The 24,425-nt window shown below is 37.9% G+C and overlaps 2 protein-coding genes across 2 annotated transcripts in view; one reads left to right on the forward strand and one right to left on the reverse strand.

Moving 5' to 3' along the window:
* The window catches only part of SAMD13 (sterile alpha motif domain containing 13), a 35,968-nt gene extending 28,635 nt beyond the window's left edge, over positions 1–7,333 (forward strand). The window contains exon 4 of the mRNA XM_081322399.1: positions 7,056–7,333. Coding sequence (XP_081178525.1) covers positions 7,056–7,199 — 144 coding nt within the window. The 3' untranslated portion in view covers positions 7,200–7,333. The remainder of the gene's footprint in view (positions 1–7,055) is intronic.
* Positions 7,334–15,295: 7,962 nt separating this feature from the next.
* Positions 15,296–24,225, reverse strand: LOC308666607 (uricase-like; the record flags this gene model as incomplete). The annotated part of the gene is made up of 9 exons (XM_081325500.1): positions 15,296–15,439; positions 16,033–16,116; positions 17,124–17,247; positions 17,934–18,123; positions 19,658–19,736; positions 19,988–20,104; positions 21,197–21,415; positions 22,417–22,493; positions 24,039–24,225. The coding sequence occupies 9 exons, from the start codon at positions 24,223–24,225 to the stop codon at positions 15,296–15,298; spliced, it is 1,221 nt and encodes a 406-aa protein (XP_081181626.1).
* Between the last annotated feature and the right edge of the window lie 200 nt (positions 24,226–24,425).

Here is a 24,425-nt window from a genome sequence, read left to right on the forward strand (position 1 = left end):
TTGTTTGTGCCATGAAGAAAGTAACCAGAGAACACATTTTGTGTGGGCAAAATGTTCATGCATATCTTCCATATTTAGCTTATTGCCTATATTTGCAAAACCTTTAATCATTTTGTTAGATTTAGTTTATTGTATGAACTTGTTAGAAACAAGTTGTAAATATATGCTCTTGCTTACATATTCAAATGTTTTAAATCACTATTATACTGGAGGTGTCAGAAGTGTTTAATATTCATAATGTGGCATTTTTAGTGACATCTGTTTGAAAAAGTAGATCTTTGCTGGAGCACTTCTTACAGGAGTTTTAAGAACCCTAACCTAAACTCATTACAAATGAATATATGGGTTTTCAATTGCTCTTTATATAATTTACATAATTATATTAGTTACATAATTAATTTACTTGTTTATGACTTGGCAACTTTAAAAAATGCATTCTATTTGTTCAGCAATCTGAAAGATCCGAGGATATAAAACACAGGTCTCTTAATTGGCATGTTTATTTATACGTTATTTTATTGACTGTTTTACACTGCCCAGAGTCGCTTCTTGTGAAATGGGTGGCCATTTAAATGTAATTAATTAATTTTTGAAAATAGTAAATATAGGTTTGGTTTGTTAATATTATCTTCACATGCATGATTTTGTCATAACCTAGTACATGCTGCCAATAAAGTTAATTGGAAATATTCCACAATATGTATTAATAACATTTTGGTTGCTGAGCTTATAGCAAAAAGTTTAAGATTTGGTTGAAAATGTTTTGGTGTTACTTTTTTTCTAATAGTTTGTAATAAATATTAGCTAAATGGAATTTCAGAAGGACAGAAAGTGGCCGGTGATTAATCCCAAAGGTGCTTTTGGGATTATATAAACATTTAGCCAGTGATTAATCTTTAACACACCCAGTTTCATAGCTTAGCTTTATTAGTCAGACTTTATGATCCTTTTTTTATTGAAAAGTTTTAACATACAATTTTTCCCTTAAAAAATCCCCCCTCCCCCACCCTTCTCCCTCCCCCCCTTCCTCTCCCCCCTCCCCCCCTCCCCCCCCCCGACTTCCCAGAGCTAAGTACAAGGTATATAAAAAAAAACAATCATAAACAACCATATACTAACAACCATAAACTCTAAAATCTATCACTCTCTAGCTTATATAGGATGAAACAAACCTTAGTAATATTAAATATATATAGAAAAAACTAATATAGAAAAAGAAACAAAGAAAGAACTTATTCAAATATAAAACTTCTTAACCCTATACTTATTCTAGATAAACTCAAGCCATTTTCTCCCTTCCATAATATAGCGTTCCTGCAAGTAATCTTTCAAATAGGCCGAAATCTTCGCCATTTCAACCAGGTCGGAAACCTTTAAAGTCCACTCTTCTATGGTCGGCAGTTCCTCTTTCCAGTACTAACCTATCAAAAGTCTTGCTGCCGTAATTAAATTCAACATCAACTTAGTATGTTCCACCAGACTTTTATCCAAAAAGCCTTAACCTTTTTACAAGTCCAGCATATATGAAAATATATTACGTCTTCATCACCGCACCTCCAACATTTAGGCTAATAATTCAGATACATACTTAGCTTTTTAAAATCTAAATACCATCTATAAAACTCTCTTAGATTTCAAACTTGTATAAATTTTACATTCCTCACCCAAATCTTTTCCCACCTCCCACTACTTGGCTGTAAGTACGTTGTGAAAGTTCCATAGACTTCTGCTGATCTTGTTCTTTTATCTTTTTTGATCGTTTTAAAGCAGCACGCGTCACCCTCTGTTCTCTGGGATCATCCAAAGGTGTTATAACTTGATCTCCTCCAGCACCATTCTCCTCTGTCTGTCCATCTTCAGCCTCTTGATGTTCACCTTCTCCAGATCCCTTTGCAGCTTCCAGAAGTGTTAATGGGGTTGCTTTTAAAACATTATTGTAAAAATCACGCGCTTGCATCACAGTAACCAGACGGTACCTTTTACCTTCATGCATCACCATCAACCCAGCTGGGATCTCCCATCTGAACCTTATATCTCGTTGCTTGAGCTCTTGCACAAGAAATGTAAAATCCTTCCTTCTCCTTAAAATCTTTGGAGGAATTTCTTTTAGAACCAGAACTTCTTGATCAGCAATCACGACTTTAGTATCATAGGCAGCTTGTATAACTTCATCTCTAATTTCCCTTTTTACAAAATAAACCACCACATCTCTAGGCAACTTTCTCTGTCTAGCAATCCATGAGTTCACACGAAACACTTTATCCATGCCTCCTTTTATTTCAGATGCTGGCTGATTCAATACCACTTCGAGAGCCTCAGAAACCAGCTGCTTTAGATCTTCCTTAATATTCTCCTTTAAACCTCTGATTCTAATGGCAAACTGCATCTGGAAATATTGAGCAAGACTCAATTCTCTATCCATTTTGTCTCTTAAATCTTCATTCTCCAATATTTTTGCTTCTAATATGGCATTCTTTTGAGTCAAATCTTCCACTTTTTCATCCAAATCTTCCACACATTCAGCCACTTTATACACTGAAGACAAAATGTCTACCTTCATCACCCTGAACTTCTGTTCCATCCTCTCCTCCATTCTCTCCTCCAACTTCTTCAATTTCTCCTCCATCTGTGCAAATGTATCACCCATTGATTTCAAAATTACCTGGGTATGTTTTTCAAGAGCATCTTGTAAGTCCTTCGATGTCAATACATCAGGAGGATGCAATGCCTGCAATGATGATTGTTGCACCGGAGAAGTTCCAGCACTCCGAAGAGTTTTAGGGGGAGGTTTAGCCGCCATCTTTTACTTTCAATTGTGACGCACTTTCACTTTAAGTTTAAAAAGTCCATCAAGCTCGAGAGTAAAATAAAATAATCCTCGTCACCTTTTCCTCTTGTACCGCTCTGCCTGCTCTTTTTATTCCATAGTCCTTCCTTCAGGCAGGGGTGGTCGCAGACGCCTGGCTCTGCTCCATGAAATCAGGAGCAGAGGCGCTGGCCAGCTGGGAGCGACCCAGGCTACGGGGGAGTTCGATCCTTCGGCCGCCCAAGCTGCAAGCTCAGGCGGCCCCGGAGAACTCGACCCCTACCTGGGGCCTCACCCCCTCCTCTTCTCCCGAGGAGGGGGCTTCAAATTCGCCCGAACAGCTGATCGGCGCTGTTTCGGGCGAAAATCACTCAGCTGAGCCGCGGGCAGCCCGGGAAGGCTGTCTCCGGCGCCGCGCAGCCACCGGAAGCCGCTGACTTTATGATCCTTGTTAAGACCCGTGCCTGTTGAATCTGATAAGCTACAAAAGTCCTTTGAAATCTGATCATTCCTAAATGTTGGAATTGCTAACCACATACGTGAGTAGAAATTCTAGGAATTCTAGATCCAAAATTTCTCAAGTCATTCATTCAGGATGACTTTAAAATGGAATCACCATGAATTAGGGCTGTCATATTTGGCTGCAGAAACTCAGACAATCACCACAAAACAACAAAATATTATGGTACAGGTAGTCCTTACTTGCTTTGTTCAGTGACTATTTGAAGTTATGACAATGCTGAAAAAATAACTTTATAACTAATGCCTACATTTACAACCTTTGCAACATCCCTCAATCATGTGATTGCCAGTCAGTATGCATTGTCCTGTGCCTGACCTATCATTTTTCTCTTTCTCACCTTGCAGCGTAGAGAAATTGGAGAATAAGGGATTACAAGAGAGTAGGTACACAGTGGGCAGTACACATCCAGCAATTTATTGGTGCTGACAGCCCTGAGCATGCCGCACAAACAGCTTGTTGTTTTCCTCATTCTGTGCCTGCTTACTCTCTTATAATTCCTTCCTGTTCAATGAAAGTAAATACAAACATTAATTTATTTCTTGTTAATTATCCCAGCACTGTAGTGAGCATTCCAAAGGCAGGGAAAAGATTAGAAGGCAAACAAGAGTAGAATATGTGAAATTGATTAATCTTCTACTGAGAATATTGTGAGTAGCCAAAATCATGAATCCAAGAGCAAATTAATCCAGAGTTCTAAGTTAAGACAGAGGTACTAGGACTGGACACATTGTGTGAAAGCAGTTTCCTTAACAAATTCCTAATGGTGGGAGAGGTAGAAGGGAAAAGAAGACAACCACCAGCAGCCAGGTAGATAAACTCAATTAGAACGGCATTGGGAGTTCTGAAAGGCCACGTTGGAACAGATTATCCTGATAAAGGTTTATCTTCGTGGCTGCTACCGTAAGAGTCAATACAAATTGGATGTCATATCATTAATTTAGAAACGGTATAGATCCATATTTGACCTGAATGCAAATAATCCTTGTTTAATCATGCAGTAACTTTGCAACCAATGTCCACACTTACGTGCTTTGCAACATTTCTCTCTATGTCATCTGTTTGCTATTACAGTCAGTAAGTACACATCCTGTGCCTGACCCTTTTTTTTCTGATCTTCTCCTACACCAATGTGGTGGAATGTGGTCTGGATTCCCAGGAGAGGGAGGAGTTGCTTCCCAGAGGACAAAAAGGCAGTGGAGGTTAGAAAATTTGGTCGCCAGGAAGAGGGTTAAAATGGCTCCTCCCTAGTAGTTCCCAGAGTATATAGTTATTCAGATAGTTACTTTGGTTTGGCAAGATTATGTCTGTAGTGAAAAAGAAAAAAGAAACTACTCAGAAGTAATTCCACATGTCACTCTTGCGGACATGACACAAACAGAACGAAAGATTGCTTAAACAACCTATCTCTTCCTGAGCAGCTTTTCTCTGCAGCATAGTATGTCCCTAAAAAGTGCAAACCACAAATTAAAAAGCTCAGCTCTGTCACGTTAATTACTTTGATTAGAATCTTCCTGTTGGCTTACATCTGCTTCCTCAAATGGACAAGACCTTAATTATTTTCACATTAAAAGGCTTGCTTTCACCACCTAAGCAGCTCATGGCAAGCATACTAGGCAAACAGTCGGTGTTAGCGCATTCCTTTCTGTGCACATTGCCCATTATGTACCAGCTTAGTCTCTTTTAATCCCTTTCTCTCCAATAAATGTAAGTACAAACATTAATTGTCTTACTGCTAATTATCCCAGCATTTCAAAGAGTGGACAGTGGGAGAAAAGGGTTGGAAGTGTTGCCCTTTACCCAGCTTCCTCATGCAGCAAGTTCCAGAAACCCTCCCTACTATTTGGATTCCCTCAGTTGTTTGGGGTTGTAACCTTCCAGTACTGTGAAGTAAAAGAAACTCACAGTCATGCGATTTTTTTCACTTAATGACTGTTGAGATAGCCCCAATTGTGGTCGTTAAATGCGGATTAACACACATATGTAACGCATATAACATGACTCCATTTCATTATATTAATAGGAAAAATGCGACACCTCAGAGTTGCATCCTATTTTCTTCATAGACTACTTGTTCCTGCTCTTTGGAACTTTCTGAAATGATTATGTGACTACAGGTTTGCAGAGGTTCATAGTCACTCATCCCAAATAAGTGCTGAAAGAAGCAGGAATCTGCTGAGAGCCCACACTGCTGGGAGTTTGGTAAGGATTTGTAATGGAATACACGGCTAACCTTGAGGGAAAAGGAGAGGAGATGGTTCCTAGGAAATCATCAGAGGAGAGGCAGGAACCTACAGTCAGTTAACAACCAAAGAAAGAACCTGCCCTAATGGATCTAGGACAGGGGTAGGCAACCTCGGCTCTTTTATGACTCATGGACTTCAACTCCTAGAATTCCTTAGTCAGCTATGCTGACTCAGGAATTTGCATTCAGGTCATATTTAGGACGGTTGCAGTGTCCCAAGGTCATGAGATCAGCTTCTGTAACCTTAATACAAGCCAACTCAGTGGGAAAGCCAGATTCACTGAATAACCATATTACTAATTTAACAACTGCACTGTTTCAGTTAACAACTGTGGCAAGAAAGGTCGTAAAATGGGGCAAAACTCACTTCACTGTCTCGCTTGGCAACATACATTTTGGGCTCAGTTGTGGTCATATGTCAAGGACTGTGCAACGACTTACAGGGCTTCCCAGGGCAGACGCACTTTTCACCCAGATAGAGAAATGACGGAGACTGGAAGCTTCGTCTACTTGAAAATGGGGCGCTTTGAAATGGAGCGAATCACTCCGTTTCAAAGCACCCCATTTGCAAGCAGACGAAGCTTCCAGTCTCCGTCATTTCTCTGTCCAAGCGAAAAGTGTTTGGGTGCCTATTCCAACAAGTACACTTGTTGGAATTAATTGGCGTGAAGAAGTGACCATTAGCTGATTTGAAACAGGCAGACTTGAGCTTGTAGAAAGAAGATTTTGCCGTGTCCTAAATTTCCCAGCCATTATAGTTATGGTCAGTGCTTTTTTTGTAAAAGAAAAAGGTGCCGGAACTCACACATGTCATACAACCTGCTTTGCCTACCCTACAAGGTTCCATCCCAAAAAGGTGCCGGAACTCCGTTCTGAGCGTTCTATGAGAAAAAAAGCTCTGGTTATGGTGCAAGTCTTGTTTTATATAGCAGTAAAAGCAGGGAATACACAGTGTGTGCATTCTCAAGTCGTGAAAGTGTGGGTCCAGAGAGAGGCTATAGCTTGATGGCAAGGGACACCCTTTGTGTACATAAGGTCTCCAGTTTCAATTTTTAGAGTTTTAATAAGATTTCTAACTTGCAATCCTGGGCTCCAGAACGAGTCTGGAAGCTCGGAAGACAAAATCTCTGGTCCCAGTGACCAATCCTGATTGGATCCTGCAAGGTTATTACAATTGCAAGGTGGCTGCTAGTTGGTGTTGAAAATGGTGGGTTATTTAGACCAGTGAACCTGATTCAGTATTTCTGGGAGAAGAAGTCAGGATGGTTGCTAAATGCCTCAAATTCTCCTCAGCCATCATTGAAGGGAAAACAGCATTAGCAGAATCAAAGAATTACATCCTTTTGATTAAAAATAGGAACTACTGATAAACCTTTAAAAAATGCCCCACATTCTAGGTACCTTTAAAAACAAACAGTAAGAGCCTTTTTGAATCTTTATCCCATTTCTAGATTGTTTTAAGCATTTATTCATTTTTGCTTTAGGAAATTGATGGGAAATCTTTACTGTTGATGACAAGGAACGATGTACTCACTGGACTTTCTTTAAAATTGGGGCCTGCACTGAAGATCTATGAATATCATGTAAAGCCTCTACAGACACAGCATCTGAAGAACAGTTCACTATAGTGGATTTTCAAACTGGGACCGTGTTTTCCTCCTGCTCTTCAAAATAAACAAGCAGCATTGGTTTTTGGCACTGGAACTTTATTAAACAACAACAACAACAAACCTGTATGTGTGCATAATGAAATTAAACCAAATGGCACTGAAATAAATATATATTTATATTTATACATATCCTATTGGATAACTTTAGCAATATGCTGTTTAATAAATGAACTGGTAGGGTGTAGAAATTCTCATTATTCTGGCAAAATATCGAATCAGTCTGATTTTTAATAGCTCTATGGAGTCACAAAAAAGGTAACTGAAAGCAGAAGTATTTAAAATGGATACACTTGATTTTTTAAAAACTATTGCTTAAAACAGGAGAATGACACCTCTGTTGTTGCACAAGGCCCACTAAAGCGCAGTTATATCTTTGCACAGATCCCTTTTATTTCATAAAAATTGTTCTTAATTTGGAAAAGAAACAGGAAAAGTATTACATGAGCAAGAGACACTTCTAGAGGTTCTGCAAAAGTCATAATTCTTTTCATGACATTAACAGCAAATTTTGAATTTGCCAAAATAACTTTTTTTCCAGAGGGAGCACCTATTTTTATCTTACTAACGTTTGTTCATAGACTAATGTTTTAAAGTTGTGCAGCCTATATCCTTGAACCGTTTGGGAAGGATACAAGTTGCATTAGAGGTGGTAAACTTTTTTTGTAAGTTTTTTTGTTGTTGTTGAACTTGAAAGGGTGTTCTGTGAAGGAAATTTTAGAGAATGTATTGTTTTGTGAGACAAAATTCTTGTTCTAATTTATAACTTATTTGCTAAAAGTTTTGTTACACTTGTGTAAAAAATGTAAATCCCTGCATATTTTTACACACTGCAGTTTGTGGTGTGGTAAAAATTATATTGATATGTAATTTGATTCATGAGCCAAATATCTATTTCTGGAAAGCTAAAGAATGCTATCTTACAACTGTGAATCCCTGCTAAGGGAAAACTTGTAGTTTCAATTTGTTTCAACCAGTTCTTGATTTTAATTGCAGATATTTTGCATCAACAAAGATATTACCTATGTTCTGATTCAGTTTGTTTTTTGACTTTTTCTTGTGAGAGTCTTGCCTTTCACTGAGTGTCTTTCAAGTCAGCAATTGACTCAGCAGAACTGATATGACTTCTGTTCTTTTAAAAACATATGCAGGAATTTATTTATTTCCACTTAGGAGGATTCTTTACTTTGGGAAATCTAGAAAAGTAAACAACTTTAAGAAAAGGGAGAAATTATAAAAAAAATCTCCAGGACTGGCTCTTTCATTGACTTCATTTCGTAGTTATTCCACCTTTTTGGTTTTTTATAACCAGGAAGATTAATAATCTGCTCCTTGCCATCCATCAAAAGTTGTTTAGATTTATTCTGATCCTGCTTAAATTTACTGTGAGAAACAGTCTTGCTTTTTGAGCTACCTGAACATATCAGGGCTTGACTAGAACACAGTGATACGACCAATAATGTACAGAACCAGTTCCAAAAGTAAGCAGTTTGTCTTACTGACATGGCTATATAACTTTGCAAGTTGTAGGCGTTTGAATAACAGCATGGTACATTCACATGTTTTGCTAAATTTTAGACCTATGCATTCCTAATTGCATTTCGTGTTAGCTGGCTTTTGATCTTTTCGAGATCATTTCTAAATCAATAAAAATACACCGTCTAGAATTATGTCACCTTGGGAGAATGCAAAAACTTCCTGTCTAACCCCTTTGAGGTTTTTTCCTGCTGAAATTGTCTTACAGTACTGGGGAATAGCAATTTGTGACAACAATTGTAATTACCTCAGCCTTTTATCTTTACTTCAGCAAATTTTAAAAAGGGCAACATTAGCCTCTGGCTCTATGTGCCACTTTTTAAAGATAAAGGCTTGAGATATATCATAAGAAATGCTATAAGAAATTATAGGTTAAACATGATTCTTATACATTAATTGAATGTACTGCTTAAGTGCAATATTAGCCCTGAATTACTTTTTATTTTTAACTGCTGGCTTGATGGAATATTCCAGCAGCTTAGGATAAAAAAATGAGTAAGTTTCTTCAGCATGTCAGGCACAGATCCTCACCAAAGCTTAGAGATGACACAACAAACTCTGCTTTAAATAAAATTTAAAGACTCAATGGAGGAGTATGTTGCAAGTTCCATCATGTTATAAAGATACAAAGGAAAACTGCTAACTGAACTCAGTCTAAATTCTGTTGAATTCAGTCTAATTTATATCTGTGTAATAGCTAAGAAAAGCAACTTTGGCGGTAGAGAGCAGTCTGCTTGCTCCATTGTCAACTGTGGGGAGTGAAAATTATCTGTGTGAATGCCACAAAGCAAGAATGTGTGGAAAATGTTCAGTCTTAGCATGCCCAGTGAGGTTTGCCATGAAGTGGCAGATCACTTGCACATTATTGAAGCACAAGGATAAACTGGAGAATTCCTTGTAAAAAAAGAAAATAAAAAGTTCATGGGAACTAGGGGTGAGGGGAAGAGTTGAAAAGAGAAAGGAAAAGAAGATAAGCAGAATGTGGAAAAAGAAAGATAATCTGTGTGACAATCATTATGGAAATAAAGATGTTTAGCTGATGTATTTTTTTAAAGAGAATCTTGCCTTTATTGTCTCTGCATGATGTTTTGTACATACGGGACAGCTATATGTACATTACAATGATATAGTGTACCATATTCGTATGTATAGTTCAGAATTAATTGGCCTTCTAAACAAATGAGAGAATATAACAACTTCTGCACGTCTGTACACCCCACTCACATTTTTCACAGATGGCATCTGGAGAGGAGAGAGGCAAGATCTTTCCTAACCCCAAATCTGACTTTTGTTATTTCATATCGAATACAATTTCCTTCAAATGTTTTTTTTAAAAAAGGTGGGGGACTCCCCCCATACTCATAACCCAGAAAGGGCATTCCAAATGGGATGAGCCAATGGCACGGCTCCCTTCTTTTCCCAAATCTGAGTTTGTTTTCAGGTGGGAAGTTGCAGAAATGGGCTACATTTGTGGAATGAGCTGAGCTTAATTCACTTTCCCTTTGGTGTTGTATTTTGTCCTTAAGGAATTGTGTTAACAAGCTTGTTTGACTAGCTTCATGCAAGATAATTGCATTCACTAACCATTTTATGGTTGTGCAAATAGAGCTGTATTGTTCTATTATCTTAGATCCAACAGCAATCTTGAGAGAAAAGTTAAAAAGTGTTAAAAAGAAGACAATGGAGAAATGGTTAGAAAATTGCTGTGATTAGAGATGATCAAGATTCAGATTTCTAACCAGCTATAACACTATGAAGTGACTTTGGAGAGATAATATTCATACATACAAACAGACCAAGTTATATCATAGGATTTTGTTGAAGAGAAACCAAGCACTGAGATGAAAAGTAGGGCAAAATGCAGCATATAAGTGTTTTCCCCTTAGTGAGTTCAGAATGATAATATAATTTTATAATCTGGTGCTCATTATATCCTTGGAACAATTTTGTAATATAAATGTTTGCTTGCATAGACATCCAAATTGGCAATTCCACCCATTCTGGACCTGTGTGTTACATATAAATGAGGTCGCTATTTTTGTTTGTTAGAATTTTTCAGTACAGTGAGCTTTGACTAAATATTGTAGTTAGCCATGTGAAATGTGTAGTCCCAGATTATTGGGTACTATATGTGTGTGGCCAGATCAAAAACCAATTTTAATTCATTTTTTCTTCCATTCAGTCATGTCTGATTCTTGGACAAGGTCCCTACAGTTTCTTGGAAAGATTTTTCAGAAGTGATTTGCCATTCCCTCCTACCTAGGACTGAACAAAATGACTGGCCCAAGATCAGTTGGTTTTGTGTCAAAGGTAGGACTGGAACTCACCATCTCCTGGTTTCTAGCCTGCTGCCTTAACCACTAACCTGCTTTTGATAATATGTAAAGCTAATTTAAATTAGCTAAATATAGTTAATATGAGTGGTCCCCTAAATCAGAGGTCCCCAACCTTTTGGGCATCAGGGACCGGTGCCATGGAGAAAGATTTTTCCGTGGACCAGAGTTGTGGTTTTCAATACTTCCTGCATCCTGAGGATGGAGCTTTGCCTGTTTGTACGGCCCGCTTGCTGGCATGCTGCAGACTGGTGCCGGTTCACAGACCGGGGGTTGGGGACCCCTACCCTAAATATTTAATATTTTTCCATTGTGTTAAAACTTACAGTGGCAGAGCTTTGGAGGATATACTCAAGGTCATAGAGTCTCCAGTTGTGTACCCAGGTTGCACAAACATAATGACTCAAGAAAACTTAGCAGCGTTATGACTAGATGCACTATGCAAAGTTATTTCTAAGTATGCATTGTGCCTTCTTATCCAGTCAACTATTTCAGGGCTAATGTCATCAGACAAATGCTGAGCCCAGGTATCAGGGGAATGACTACTCACAGCACACCTAATAAATTATAGGACACCTCTCTTGTCTTGCTCCAATCTTTGAAGAAATTTATCTTGCTGTGAAGGAATCCCTTTCTTTTCCATTTAAGGCCAAGGACTTCAAGGCAGGAGAGAACAGACTTATTATCAGCAGGTCTTCCAAGATTTGAAGCAAGAGAATAACCAGATAACGGTGGCTATTCTCACCTTCCAAGGTACACAACTTCAAGATTTCATCAAGTGGAAAGGGAGAGGTGAACATCAAAAACAAAGCACACTGTGTGGTCTGCCCCCATTTGTCTATCATTGTTCAGTTCATCAGCTAGAGGCATGGTGGCTCAGGCACTTGAAAGATGCCGGTTTTGTCAGCCGGAGAAGGTCAGCTTTTTGCACTCCAGCCTTGGTGGAGCAGTGGGCTAATGCCTCCTTAAGTAACACCAGCTGCCTGCAATTAGTGCAGGTTCGCATCCCACCAGGCTCAAGGTTGACTCAGCCTTCCATCCTTCCGAGGTAGGTAAAATGAGGACCCAGATTGTTGGGGGCAATTAAGCTGACTTTGTAATAATGCCGCTGGGTGTGTGTGTGAAAGCCCTAATAAGCAGGCATATACATAGAATGAAGGCTACTGCTAAGCTTGTAAGCCGCCCTGAGTCTTCGGAGAAGGGCGGGATATAAATGGAATTAAAATTAAAAAAAATAAATAAATTTTTGAGCCCCAGCGCCACAAAATGGAGTGAGTTCCTGGCACCTCAGTTTCTGCCAACCTAGAAGATCAAAAGCATGCAAATGCAAGTAGATAAATAGGTACCACTCTGATGGGACTAACAGTAGAAGCAAGAAACCAACTACTGCTGGACTGGCCAAAGTGTCAAACTCGCTGCGTCACGTGACGTGTCGTGATCTATCACGACTTTTTTTCCTATTGCTGGAGCTGGGGTGGGTGCGGTTTCGGCATGATGCATCTGGCCTGCAGGCCGGCAGTTTGACACCCCTGCTATATGCTAAATAATAAGTTCATCAGCTCAGCTCCATTGCTTTCACCTTTGCAAGATAAGTAAGAAACTATATGGGTCTAGAATCTTAATAATTATATGCTTTATGTTTTGATATCTACAGAGTTTCATATTTAATTGAATAAACGGATTCAGTTTGTTTTTGTCTTTGCTCTTTATTCACCCATAAAAGAACTAGAAAGTTAGAAACCTTAGAACCGAAAAACTGATAGTAAGGAAACAAGACATTTGAGACATTCTAATATTAATTCTAGTAATTCTCTAGTTGAAAGATAGAATAAAAAAGTAAACAGATTAAATTATGCAGTCAAATTTTGAACAACAGAAAAGACGATACCAGTTGATACTAATTAGCTCATATATTGGAGAATTTTCTGGGCTTTCTTATTAAAAACCTTGTTGATAAGGCAGTTTTCATACTTTTTAATGGTGATATGTAGATTTTCTTTTAGAGTGGGTGTGTCCCCAAATTGTAAAGTGGCCAACAAGGTGTTTTTTTCTCCAATAGGTCACATTTAATTAAGCTCTCCCATTTCATAAGACTTTAGTGTAGGTTTCCCAACAAAAAGCAGATGTTAAAAGTGTTGGTAAATATCCTTCTCTGCTGTCTTGAGATTTGTAAATGAAGAAAAGTGCTGTCACAGAGGAGGCACCTAGAAATTCTTTACCCTTTGCTAGAGACATTTTTAATTTTTTTCAGTTTAGAAAGTTTAACCCTAAAGAACAGGCCACAGAAACAAGAGAAACTTGAAAACTACTTATACCGTATTAAAGTAAAGGAACAGTAAATGAAAACATTTAGATAAAATTGTTCCATATTCCATGTGATGAAAAGTCCCATTCTGAAAGACTGAAATCCTTGAAAACTTTTCTCCAAGCAATCCTACTACAAAGGATGAAATCTAAAATAAAAAAGGGTTTTATTTTTTTAAATTTATTTATTAAATTTATATACTGCCCAACTCACTGATAAGATAACTCCGGGCAGCTTACAAACAGTTTCTAGAAATTTTGTTTTTGGAAAGCAGACTAAAAAAAGCTTATTTCAGATTTGTTGTTGATCTAATATTTTCTGAAAATAACATGGTATAAGACAAGGAAAGCTGCAAATATGCAAGTATGAATGGTACAGATTTCCTTGAATAGCCTCTAGGTTTGAGGCTAGACCATATTAGACTGTAATTTTATAAACTTGCAGAAGTGTAAATCTGGTGATAGGTTATTGTCTATCTGCAGGTCACAAATTGTGGAAGTCTATTTGAACAAATTGTTTCTAAATGACATGGCAAGTTACTAAAGTGTTTTTGTGGATAGTTTGGCAATCAGTTTCAAATTTGATAAAGAAGTTCTGGTACAGAATTTCTGTATCAAATTTATAGGTGTCTACCTATAATACGTGTAAGGCTATTTGGTTGTGTGGAAACTTGATGCAAGTAAATAAATTGAATCTTATTTACACTCATAAAATATCAGAAGCCTTGTTAAAAACAGATGGTTTGCAGTTAATATTGTAAAAATATTTTTTTTCTTCTCATCCGGCTCCTTTCATCTGCAGTTAGATTTTCTGAAATCTTCTGTTTAATTGAATTAATGTATGTTTTATAAAAATTAATTTGGAATCAGCTTACTTTATCTTTTGGAGCAAATTGAATGTCAGTGTTCAGGAGCCATATATTCTGAGTGCAGCTAGGTGGTAGTTTGAGTATGTTGTGTGATTATATAAATGCATAGCTGTTTACCTTCTCACCTGGATTCCCAGGTTTAGTTATGAAAGTAAAATGCAAGAAAATCATATTTGTATTACTTAAGTGTCAGTCACAGTTGTGCTATGATAGTGATGGCAAACCTATGACACACATTTGTGATACACCATGCCTCCAGACTTGCTCTCTCGCAGCTTCTGAGGCATAAAAAAAATTGTGTAAGCATTCTCACATAATTTTCTGAAGCTCCAGAGGCCTTGAAGGATCCAGAAAGGAAAGTGTGTATGTGTGTGTGAGAGAGACTTATCGGCAGAGTTAAGGTAGGCATTTTCTAAACTTTTGACACACTATATAACATCTACAGTATGTAGAAATTGCAGGTCTTCTGTTTCTTTTAAACAAAGCTGGTCTAATTCAATTTACAGAATTTATTAAACGAGTAGGAGAAATTTAGGTCTCCAGCGCTAGTCAATTCAGGAAAGAAATGGGTTCTTAGCACATTGTTTTCTTCCTCTTTTCAAAAATCAGTGAAGATGAATTCAATAATAATGATTGGAAAGTACCTCCTGCGACTTCCCATATAGCACATCTGTTTACCTGATAGCCCCAGTTAATTTATGTAGAAATCCTGCAATTGGATTTCAGACTTAATTATATTAGAACGGACTGTAATTGACAATTATTTTGAATCATGGTTAAATCTGGATACAACTACTGTGTGCTGTGCTGAGAACTTTGTATTTGGCTGTTAGTTTTCAAGAGAGAGAGAGAGAGAAAAGGAAATTCATTAATGACTTCCTTGAAACTCTGCTTGGAAATAATTGTCCATGACTGGCTTTCTATGGTAACATGAAGAAAAGCATGGAGTAAGTAATGCCTGCTGGTATGATTTCAGTATTATGTAAGATGATATTCTCAGAAAAGAACTTGGTCTTCAGTAAAATCCACGGCTGAATTTCCACCCAATAGAGCAACGGGGTTTGCAGTCTATTGGCATATGACGCAGATTTTTTGAACAATCCTTCCTACGCAGCGTGGATGCACAAGCACCAAATGGTGTCTCCTGAGGTGTGAAAATCTGGAAAGGAAAGATGCATATGTGTGAATGATTGGTCTCTGACTTAAACACTCATTATTATCACAAGAGAAACCAAGACTATATTTCTTCCTCCATACAGGAGTCACATAAAGGATTTAACTGGTCTGTACCATTAATTTCACCTCCTGGGTGACTGGTAATTTGGAAAGGGCTAGATTATTAATAAAAAATGACATGGTTGTGCTTCACTGAATAATAATCATTTTTCAGATTTAGTCAGACCAGGTAGCAAGTGGAATAAGCTCAGCAAATAGATGGAAACAGGAGATAATCTGGGCTAATCTTCCATTGGCTTCAAGATTGTTCAGGTTTACTCCTGTAAATTTAGACTTTGAGAAGGAATTCTCCCACTTTTCAAATAACCTCCATGATTGGCATCTTCCAATGTCAGGAATTCTTGGTGTCAAAAAGGTCTAATTGTCTGGATAACATTTTTTGTGTGTTTGTTCATTTTGTTTTGAAGGCTAAGTGACCCAAAGTAGATTCAATTAAATTTGTATTGATCCCACTCTTCCCAGTGTATAATCCACAATAGTAAATAGTTTGGATGACCAAGAAAACATAATTCTCACCTCTTTGTCATTGGATATTCCCAGTTTTTCTAAATTTGTCACTGAATAGTGGATGTTAGACAGGATCACTTCTACCTCTTCAATCTGAAAATACAAAAAATACCATTATGACTTATAAAGAAAACATATGTACAGACTTAACAGATAAACTCAATAAAGTAGACTGACTCCTGATATTTATAGTTTTGTGTTTTGACAGATTCATGAATTATATGAAATATTTTATTTTATTTACTTAGATTTATATCCTGCCATTCCTTCCAGAGTTCAAGAAAGATGGCAAAGAGTTCTCCCTTCATTTTATTCCCCATACCCTGGAAACTGAGCTGAGCTGAGACTAGCCATAGACATACAGTGAGTTTTCAGCTGAGGGTGACTTGAACTGACTATTATACTACACTGGCCCCTCAGATATCCTTCCCTAGGCAAACTTTATTCAGAATTTAGCTTGCCAGTTACCGGGCAGCAAGATCTTTTCAGTGACTGAAATTCCATTTGTAAAATTGAGTTGACAATATATTTAACTTTAACCTTGCCAACATTTCAGTGGACAGAATCTATTTTCATACAGAGGTAGCGCTAGTACGGATACATACAGTAAAATGTTCTTTATTTGCATGGCAACACCATCCATATTTGTCATTTCTTAGCTCTAATGGTGTGGGTTTTAATTTATGGTGTTAACCCAAAGGAAAAGTGATCTTGGATTTAAGACAATTTCACCAAAACAGAAGATTAGGTAGAAAACTTCTGTTACTATGCTTTATTTTCAGCCGATCTAAGATGAAGATCCTCCCTCCTTTATGAAGTAGAAGGGGGAAATGGTCTTTCTTTCAGGTACAAGTATATACATCCTATACTTACTGTACCTCAAGGATCTTTGACCCTGAAATAGGAAGGGCGAGAAATATATTTGCTTTTGTCCATTGGGGAATCATTAAAAAAAAAATAAACGGGCTCTGTGCCTCAAATTTATCTAATTCATCTTAAGGTACAGTATGGCCAGCATGTCTTTGGAAATACACCTCCATTTTCTGAAAATGCTAATAACATATCACATTGAAAGCCCCAAATGAAATAAAGTTACTGGCCTGCGGGATTCTTTCCAGAATGTATGTCTGAATACAGTTGACTGTTTTCTGGTAAGACGGTGAGTAATGGCCTGTTTCTGGTGGTCCAGCAAAAGCATCAAGGACACTTTCGTGGGCAGTTCTCCTTTAAGGTCGGGGGGGGGGGGGAAACCCATATAACATTTAGAATCAAACTGCAACAGATAAAATCTACACTTGCAAAGCAACACATATGGTTATTGCTGGTCTTTTATTAGATGCTTTGTCTTCTTGCTCAACTTTGTGTGTTGTGCCTGTAATGTTTACACTGGGATAATTTTCACACTGAGGAAATCAAGAGACGGCAATATATGTAACACTCAACACTCAAACACTCCACATAATCACATTCAGCCATTAAGTAGGACTGTCTGGGAAGCTTGAGATACTGCAGCATTATTGAAGCCAAATAATCAGGGAGCTGAGCAAATTCTTGATAGAAAATTAGTCAAAGAACCCAAAATAAACAGGAGTATAAAAATAGGAGTCATCGGGAGTTGGGTGGCCTATAAGTTGTTGATTATAATGGGGAATGTAATTTGTAATCTCATATACGTGACAGTCATAAGCATGAAAAATGGTCATAGTTACATCATGACTTTGAACGGTCACCAAATGAATGGTCGTAAGTCAAGGACTAGCTGTATGGAATTTTGTCGCAACCTCCTTAGCAAGAGATCTTCTTATGTGTTGCTAATTTTAGTCCTATTTTACGTAAGCCCTCCCCTCCGCTGTAAAGAATTGTCAAGACCCATTATTTATAGGAGAATCCATACAGAAAATTTTACTTACCAGATGGCATCGTAATTAAGGCCATCCAAGCATTCGCCATAGCACCATTTGATGAGTGTTTCCACTGACAACACTCTATCTATCCTTTCTGGAAGTGTGGTGTATCTTTCTTTAAGAAAGCCCTGAAATCCAGACTGGGTTGTTTTCATAAGTTTTAGGTCCTTAATGCCAGAGAAAACAATTGGAAGACCTAGGAGAGGGAACAGCATTAATTAATTTTAATAAAAGACTTGATGTCCTACAGTTACACATAGAACTTTTTTTCCCCTGAAGATGCAATGATATCTGCAAATCAATTTGCAGCCCAGCACAATGAGATTTCTTTCCAATTAAGCACGCCTTGAGCTGCACCTCTCTATGGCTGGGTGAAAAACATAACATTCTCGGGAGCTCAGATTTTTAAAACGTGTGATAGTCTTGATTATTAAGTCTAATAATGGATGCCTGGGGGCCAAAATAAGCTTAAAAGGAAATCTGCGTGTCACTTTTAGATCAATTTTGATCAATTTGTATAGAAGCTGATGCCTTTACTTTGATTCAACAGACCATCATTTTTTTTAAGTCGATCAAAACAAATACCATTAATGCAACACCATTTTTCTTACAGGGTCCAACTGTATTGTAACTTCACAAAGTTATAGGGATCAAGAAGAATATTAAGATCATTCAACATGCTCTGGACTGATCCATTTTTAAAGTTCAGATCTGATTTCAAATATTAGCACTGCAGAGTAATTGTCACCCAATGGAGCCCTAGCCTGTTGTGGGTTTTGTTGCCCAGGTGCAGTTTAGATGTGTGCTTATGTTTATTTATTCATTAATATCCTGAGGGATTGGTCTTTAAGAACTAAATTATTTCATAGTTTAAAATATCATTTTAAAAGATTACAAACATTACACTTTCAAAGTTACATACAGGCAGTCCTTGACTTATGACTTTTAACAACCATTCGAAGTTACAATAAATCTCCCAAAAGCTACTTCAACCAATTTTGAAGTTACAGCTGCCCCCACCCCACCCACACACACCCACTGTGGACACCTGATTGTATTTTGAGTGCTTGTCACCTGGCTCACCATTACAGCCCTTTGCAGCATCCCACAATTACATAATGGCAATTTTACTTCTGGCAAAAAAAAGCCCATTGGATAAAATTGATTTAATTAAAACCCCTCCTGAAAGGATTGTAAAATTGGGTCCGGTCACTCGGTGACCCATTTAACCACCATTGTGATGTAGGACCATAATTCCAGGTTCAATTACAGTTATAAGTCAAGGACTATCTGTATTAAATTTATCATATAAGATAAATTCCATAGCATGTTACTGGCAGCTTCCAAAGGACTTGTAGATCTTACAAAAAGATACAAGGGTTATTATAATTGATTGTTTGATTGGTTTCCCATCTCAAGGCAGAATACATTGCAATATCTCTTCCAACTGTTTTCCCGACCATCAATCTTATGGGGCACATTGAGCTGAGAGAAAGTTGATCCGCCAAAGTCATCTGGGTAAGCTTTTACTACTGAGAACAGAATTTATATATGCAAGAAAAGGGTGCAAGTCTGTGTGTTGCTTTGTTACTTGGTTTTTCTTTTATTTCAGGTCTGGTCTGCAGGAATAACACGAATGGATTTATCTTGTTCACAAGCTTCTGAACGGTTGCCCCCCTGCAAATATGTACCTAGTGTTTCTACTAAAGGAATTGAAATCATTTCCTTACTGTCCTGAGTCCGTTCCACTTCACAAAATCGAATTCCTTCAGAACTGTAGAGAAAAGCATGGGCATGGGGAGTATTGTCCTAGAAATTAAGGATGACATATTGAAGTTGCAAATAAACCATTCGACCGTGCACTTGGAATTCCTAAAAATAAATGAAAGAGCTGACTCACCACGGACAGCTGGTCTCCTGGCCAAGCTACTGTCCTACGGAAACTTTCACTCCCCTTATCATATGCCACATTTCTTCCCTGCCATTGTCCCTTCCCTAGCTTTGTGCAGGGAACTGTGTACCCTGTCTACGATATGACTCAAAGGTAGGCTTCGTTATACCTTTTCTAGGCGCTGCCAGGGGACCTCTTGGATAAAGGCATTGCAGTACACCACGTGGCAGAAAGTTTTAATGAAGTGCTCACAGATATCCAGCCCAAACTCCTCTATTGTTCTGATCTAAAAAGAAAAGGTGTTAGATATGATCAGATTCCATTTTCAAATCAGTGTTTAGAATTAATATTGTACCTTATGTATCATAGAAGATTTTGTCATACTGGCTAGGAAAGCCCAAAGTTGCTCATGAGAAATTATGAAATCCACAAAGTATAAACTATAACTGCTGACCATCCACTGGCTATTATAAACTACTGTTGAAATTCTTAGCACTTTTTTTTTATAAAAGTAAGTTTTACACAGGATTTGTTTTTAAAGAGCAATGAACCTTGAGTTCACAAAACTAAAATCGCTTGGTTACTTTAAATCTTGAGTTCTTCCATATATATAGTTCACATGGTGTAATAAGATGGAGGTTTGTTGTCACTGTGAGTTGGGGGGTGGGAGCACGAAGGGAGGCTCAGCTAATCTCAATGTATACATGGCTGTACTTTGACAATAAATGTTCATCATCATTAATATATATGGGACGCGGTGGCTCAGTGGGTTAGGACGCTGAGCTTGTTGATCAGAAGGTCGGCAGTTTGGCAGGTTGAATCCCGAGTGCCGCGTAACAGAGTGAGCGCCTGTTACTTGTCCCAGCTTCTGCCAACCTAGCAGTTCGAAAGCATGTAAAAATGCAAGTAGAAAAATAGGGACCACTACAGTGGGAAGCTAACAGCGTTCCGTGCACCTTTGGCGCCTAGTCATGCCGGCCACATTACCACAGAGACGTCCTCGAACAAGCGCTGGCTCTTCGGTTTTGTAACGGAGATGAGCACCGGCCCCTAGAGTCGGAAACTACCTCCAATTCTACGTGGGGAAAAACCCGAATGACCAAAGATCTACATACAAACACTCACGAAAACCTCAGAAAACAAACATATATAACTATATATGTGTATATAACTAGTTATATTTTTGGGGAGGTGTATATAAAATCCAAGCAGGGTAAACATAAAAAGCTTCCACATCTAATTTAGAAACTTTCTCCTATATAGCACCCTGTCTTTTTCGTTTATTGCTTTGTCTGAAGACAGATTCTATAAATGAAAAAAAAGAGGAAATGCAATCCAATTCTAGCTATAAGACAAGGTGAACGGTTTTGCAACCTACCCCATTGCATTTGGCCAGTGCTTCAATTGTATTCTTTATGGTGTCTGTAGGGATGACTCTGGAGTTGTCGGAATTCAAGTATTCATTCACAGTGTTGAGTCTGATGTGCACAGAGATTGACAGTTCTTTAATGCAGTGTACCTGGCCTTCCCGTCTCACGTACAGGATTCTCACTGCGTTCTTTCCATATTCAGAATTCACATATTCTACTTCATTAGGCTGCAACAAAGAAAACACACACACACAAACTCATTTTTTTCGTCCATTCAGTTTAGCATTAAAACAACAGAGATATAAGCTGATTCAAATACATTTGTATCCATATATGTTTAAAATCATCTTATTTTACCAAGAATGTTCAAATTTTGGACACACAAGATGTAAGAAAGATGGGACTATACCACATTATGGGTGTGTTCTGTCCCTTAACTCACCTTTTCAACCTTATTTCTTTCTTTATTTGAATTCTAGGTTGCCCAACTCTGGGCAGCTACACAAAATTAAAAGAACAACAGTATGGTAAGCATGAAAGCTGGCTGGGTGACTTTGAGCCAATCACTCTCTCTCAGCCCAACCCACCTCACAGGGTTGTTGTTGTAGAGAAAATAGGAGGATAAGAGAGTTTTAGATATGTTTGCTCCCTTGTATTATTCTTAAAAGTGATAAAGATGGGATAAAAATCTAATAGATAGATAATAAAGTCATCTATCCATATCCCCCACCAACTCAATGAACTTATCGTGTTTCTCTGAAAATAAGCCCCAGCTGGAAAATAAGGCCTAGCGTGATTTTTCAGGATACTCATAATCTAAGCCCCACCCACAAAATAAGCCCCAATTAAGACCATCAGCCAAATGGATGCATTTAATACCGTATTTCCCTGAAAATAAGACCTAACCTGAAAATAATTCCTAATGCGTCCTTTGCAGCAAAAAGTAATATAAGACCCGGTCTTATTTTAAGGGAAACACGGGAAAAACTAGGCTGCTTCCAGATGTTAAAGGGAGGTTCCTTAATCTGTATCCAAAGGTTTGCTGCATTGCATGTGTATTCGTTACTTAAGCTAGGCCAATGCCTGAGCAAGGAAGCTGCCCTGGGTTCTTGGACCTTATTCCATTTTTCTTATCCTTCCACTCACTCCTGGAATAGTGTATGAATAAATACTGCCAAATAGTGGGAGAGATGGTGGGAAGCCTGCTCTAAACACACAGCTGCCATACCCAATTTAAAAGCTTCTTTGAATACACATGGAGAAACTGTGAATGAAGCAGACACTCTTCCTCTTTTGCAGCTAGAACTGAAAGGATTGGGCCAGGGAAAATTGCTGATTAAGACAGAGGACAAGATGGGGCATAGACAGAGCACTTCACCAGATTAGACAGTTGAAGCAAAGCACATGTCATTATATAGTATAGTTATAGTATGTTCTGTTGCAGCTGCGTCTGGCTGTTAACTAGAGTAGGGGTCCCCAACCTTTTGGGCACAAGGGACCAGTTATGTGGAGAGAGATTTTTCCGCGGACTGGAGGCTGCGTGGTTTTGTGTGCTGCCTGCATCTCGTGGATGGGGCTTTGCTTGTTTGTGTGGCCCGGTTGCTGACATGCTGTGGCCTGGTACCGGTCCACGGACTGGGGGTTGGGGACCCCCAACTAGAGTGATCATGGATACCCACTTGGCACATAGATTTGTCCACAGTTTGCATTGCTTTTTGCCTCTTAACATCTCCTGCCTAAGGAGCAACTTCACCTTGATAGTGAAGCTCCTGAACAAATCTATATTGTTTCTTTGGAAAACAGTAGCTCAGACTATTAAAAGTGCCACAGATGTTTAGAGCAAGTCAATACCTGGTCCATTGCCATTATTGTTGCTTGAATATATCAATTACCTTTTTCTTGCAACATACACAGTTCACACTGCTATATTATACAAAAACAGATGCCTTTTAATTTTGCTTGGTTGACCAGAAAAATAGCATTGGTCCTTTTAATGTAACATTGATTATTCAGGAGTGACATAAAGCATCAATCTCAAATCCTTCCTCCCTTTCTATCACCCTTCTGCAAAGGTTAGTTCTTTCCAAACAGAATGACATCAAAGGAGGATCTCTATGAAATATGCTTTTCACATTCTTCATTTGTTTCCTCCAAGGAAAATTTACTCCGTCTGGTACTTTTGCACAGACTTCTTTTGACGTTTTGAACTTGCTGTGTTTATTCAGGTGTACATTTTACTAATTTATTCAGTATTTTTTAATTTTTTATTTTATTTTAATCCCATTTATATCCCGCCCTTCAACGAAGACTCAGGGCGGCTTAAAATCTAAGCACAAATCAATGTGCTTAGCAATAGCCTTCATTCTATGTATATGCCTGCTTATTAGGGCTTTCGGGGGGCCCCCAAGCAGCATTATTACAAAGTCAGCTTATTGCCCCCAACAATCTGGGTCCTCATTTTACCTACCTCGGAAGGATGGTAATTTTGGTGGATTGGAAGGATGAAGCTACTATATATATATATATATATATATATATATATATATATATATATATATATATATATATATATATATATATATATATATCTCCTTGGTTTTTCGGGTTTTTCACGAAAACCTCAGAAAACATATATATATATATATATATATATATATATATATATATATATATATATATATATATATATATATATATATATATATATATATATATATATATATATATATATATATATATATATATATATATATAAAACCCAATCTCAGTCTCCAAAATTAACAATGAAAAAAATCACATTAAACTGACTTGCGAGGAAACAAGACACATGGCAAGATAAGGCAACCCTACTTTGTTGTGAGGTTACATTCACAGTATCCTGCAAATCTGAAAGTACGTTTCTCTTATCTCCCCACCCATCTTCTTTACAGGTCAGGAAAATAGGAAGGATCTCTTGTAAGCCACTTGCTCCTTCCACATTCCTGTTGCAGGCTAAATTGCCTTTTATCTGACTGTTCGCTTGGCCGTGGCTCTTCATCCTATCATTCCCGCGTAATGTTACAAGAAATGCCTTTATTGCTTACCTGGAAATGCTTTACTCTCATATGACACTGGGTTGCTAATTTCTAAGTTGTAAACCAGATTGTGTTTATCATTTAAAAAGTGCTGAGCTCTGGAGATAACTTAATTCTCAGATGGTTTCCCCCATCAAGTGCCACCAAATCTGAATTTTCCCTA

The sequence above is a fragment of the Vipera berus genome (assembly GCF_964194415.1).
Source record: "Vipera berus genome assembly, chromosome: 3".
Classification (NCBI taxonomy): Eukaryota; Metazoa; Chordata; class Lepidosauria; order Squamata; family Viperidae; genus Vipera; species Vipera berus.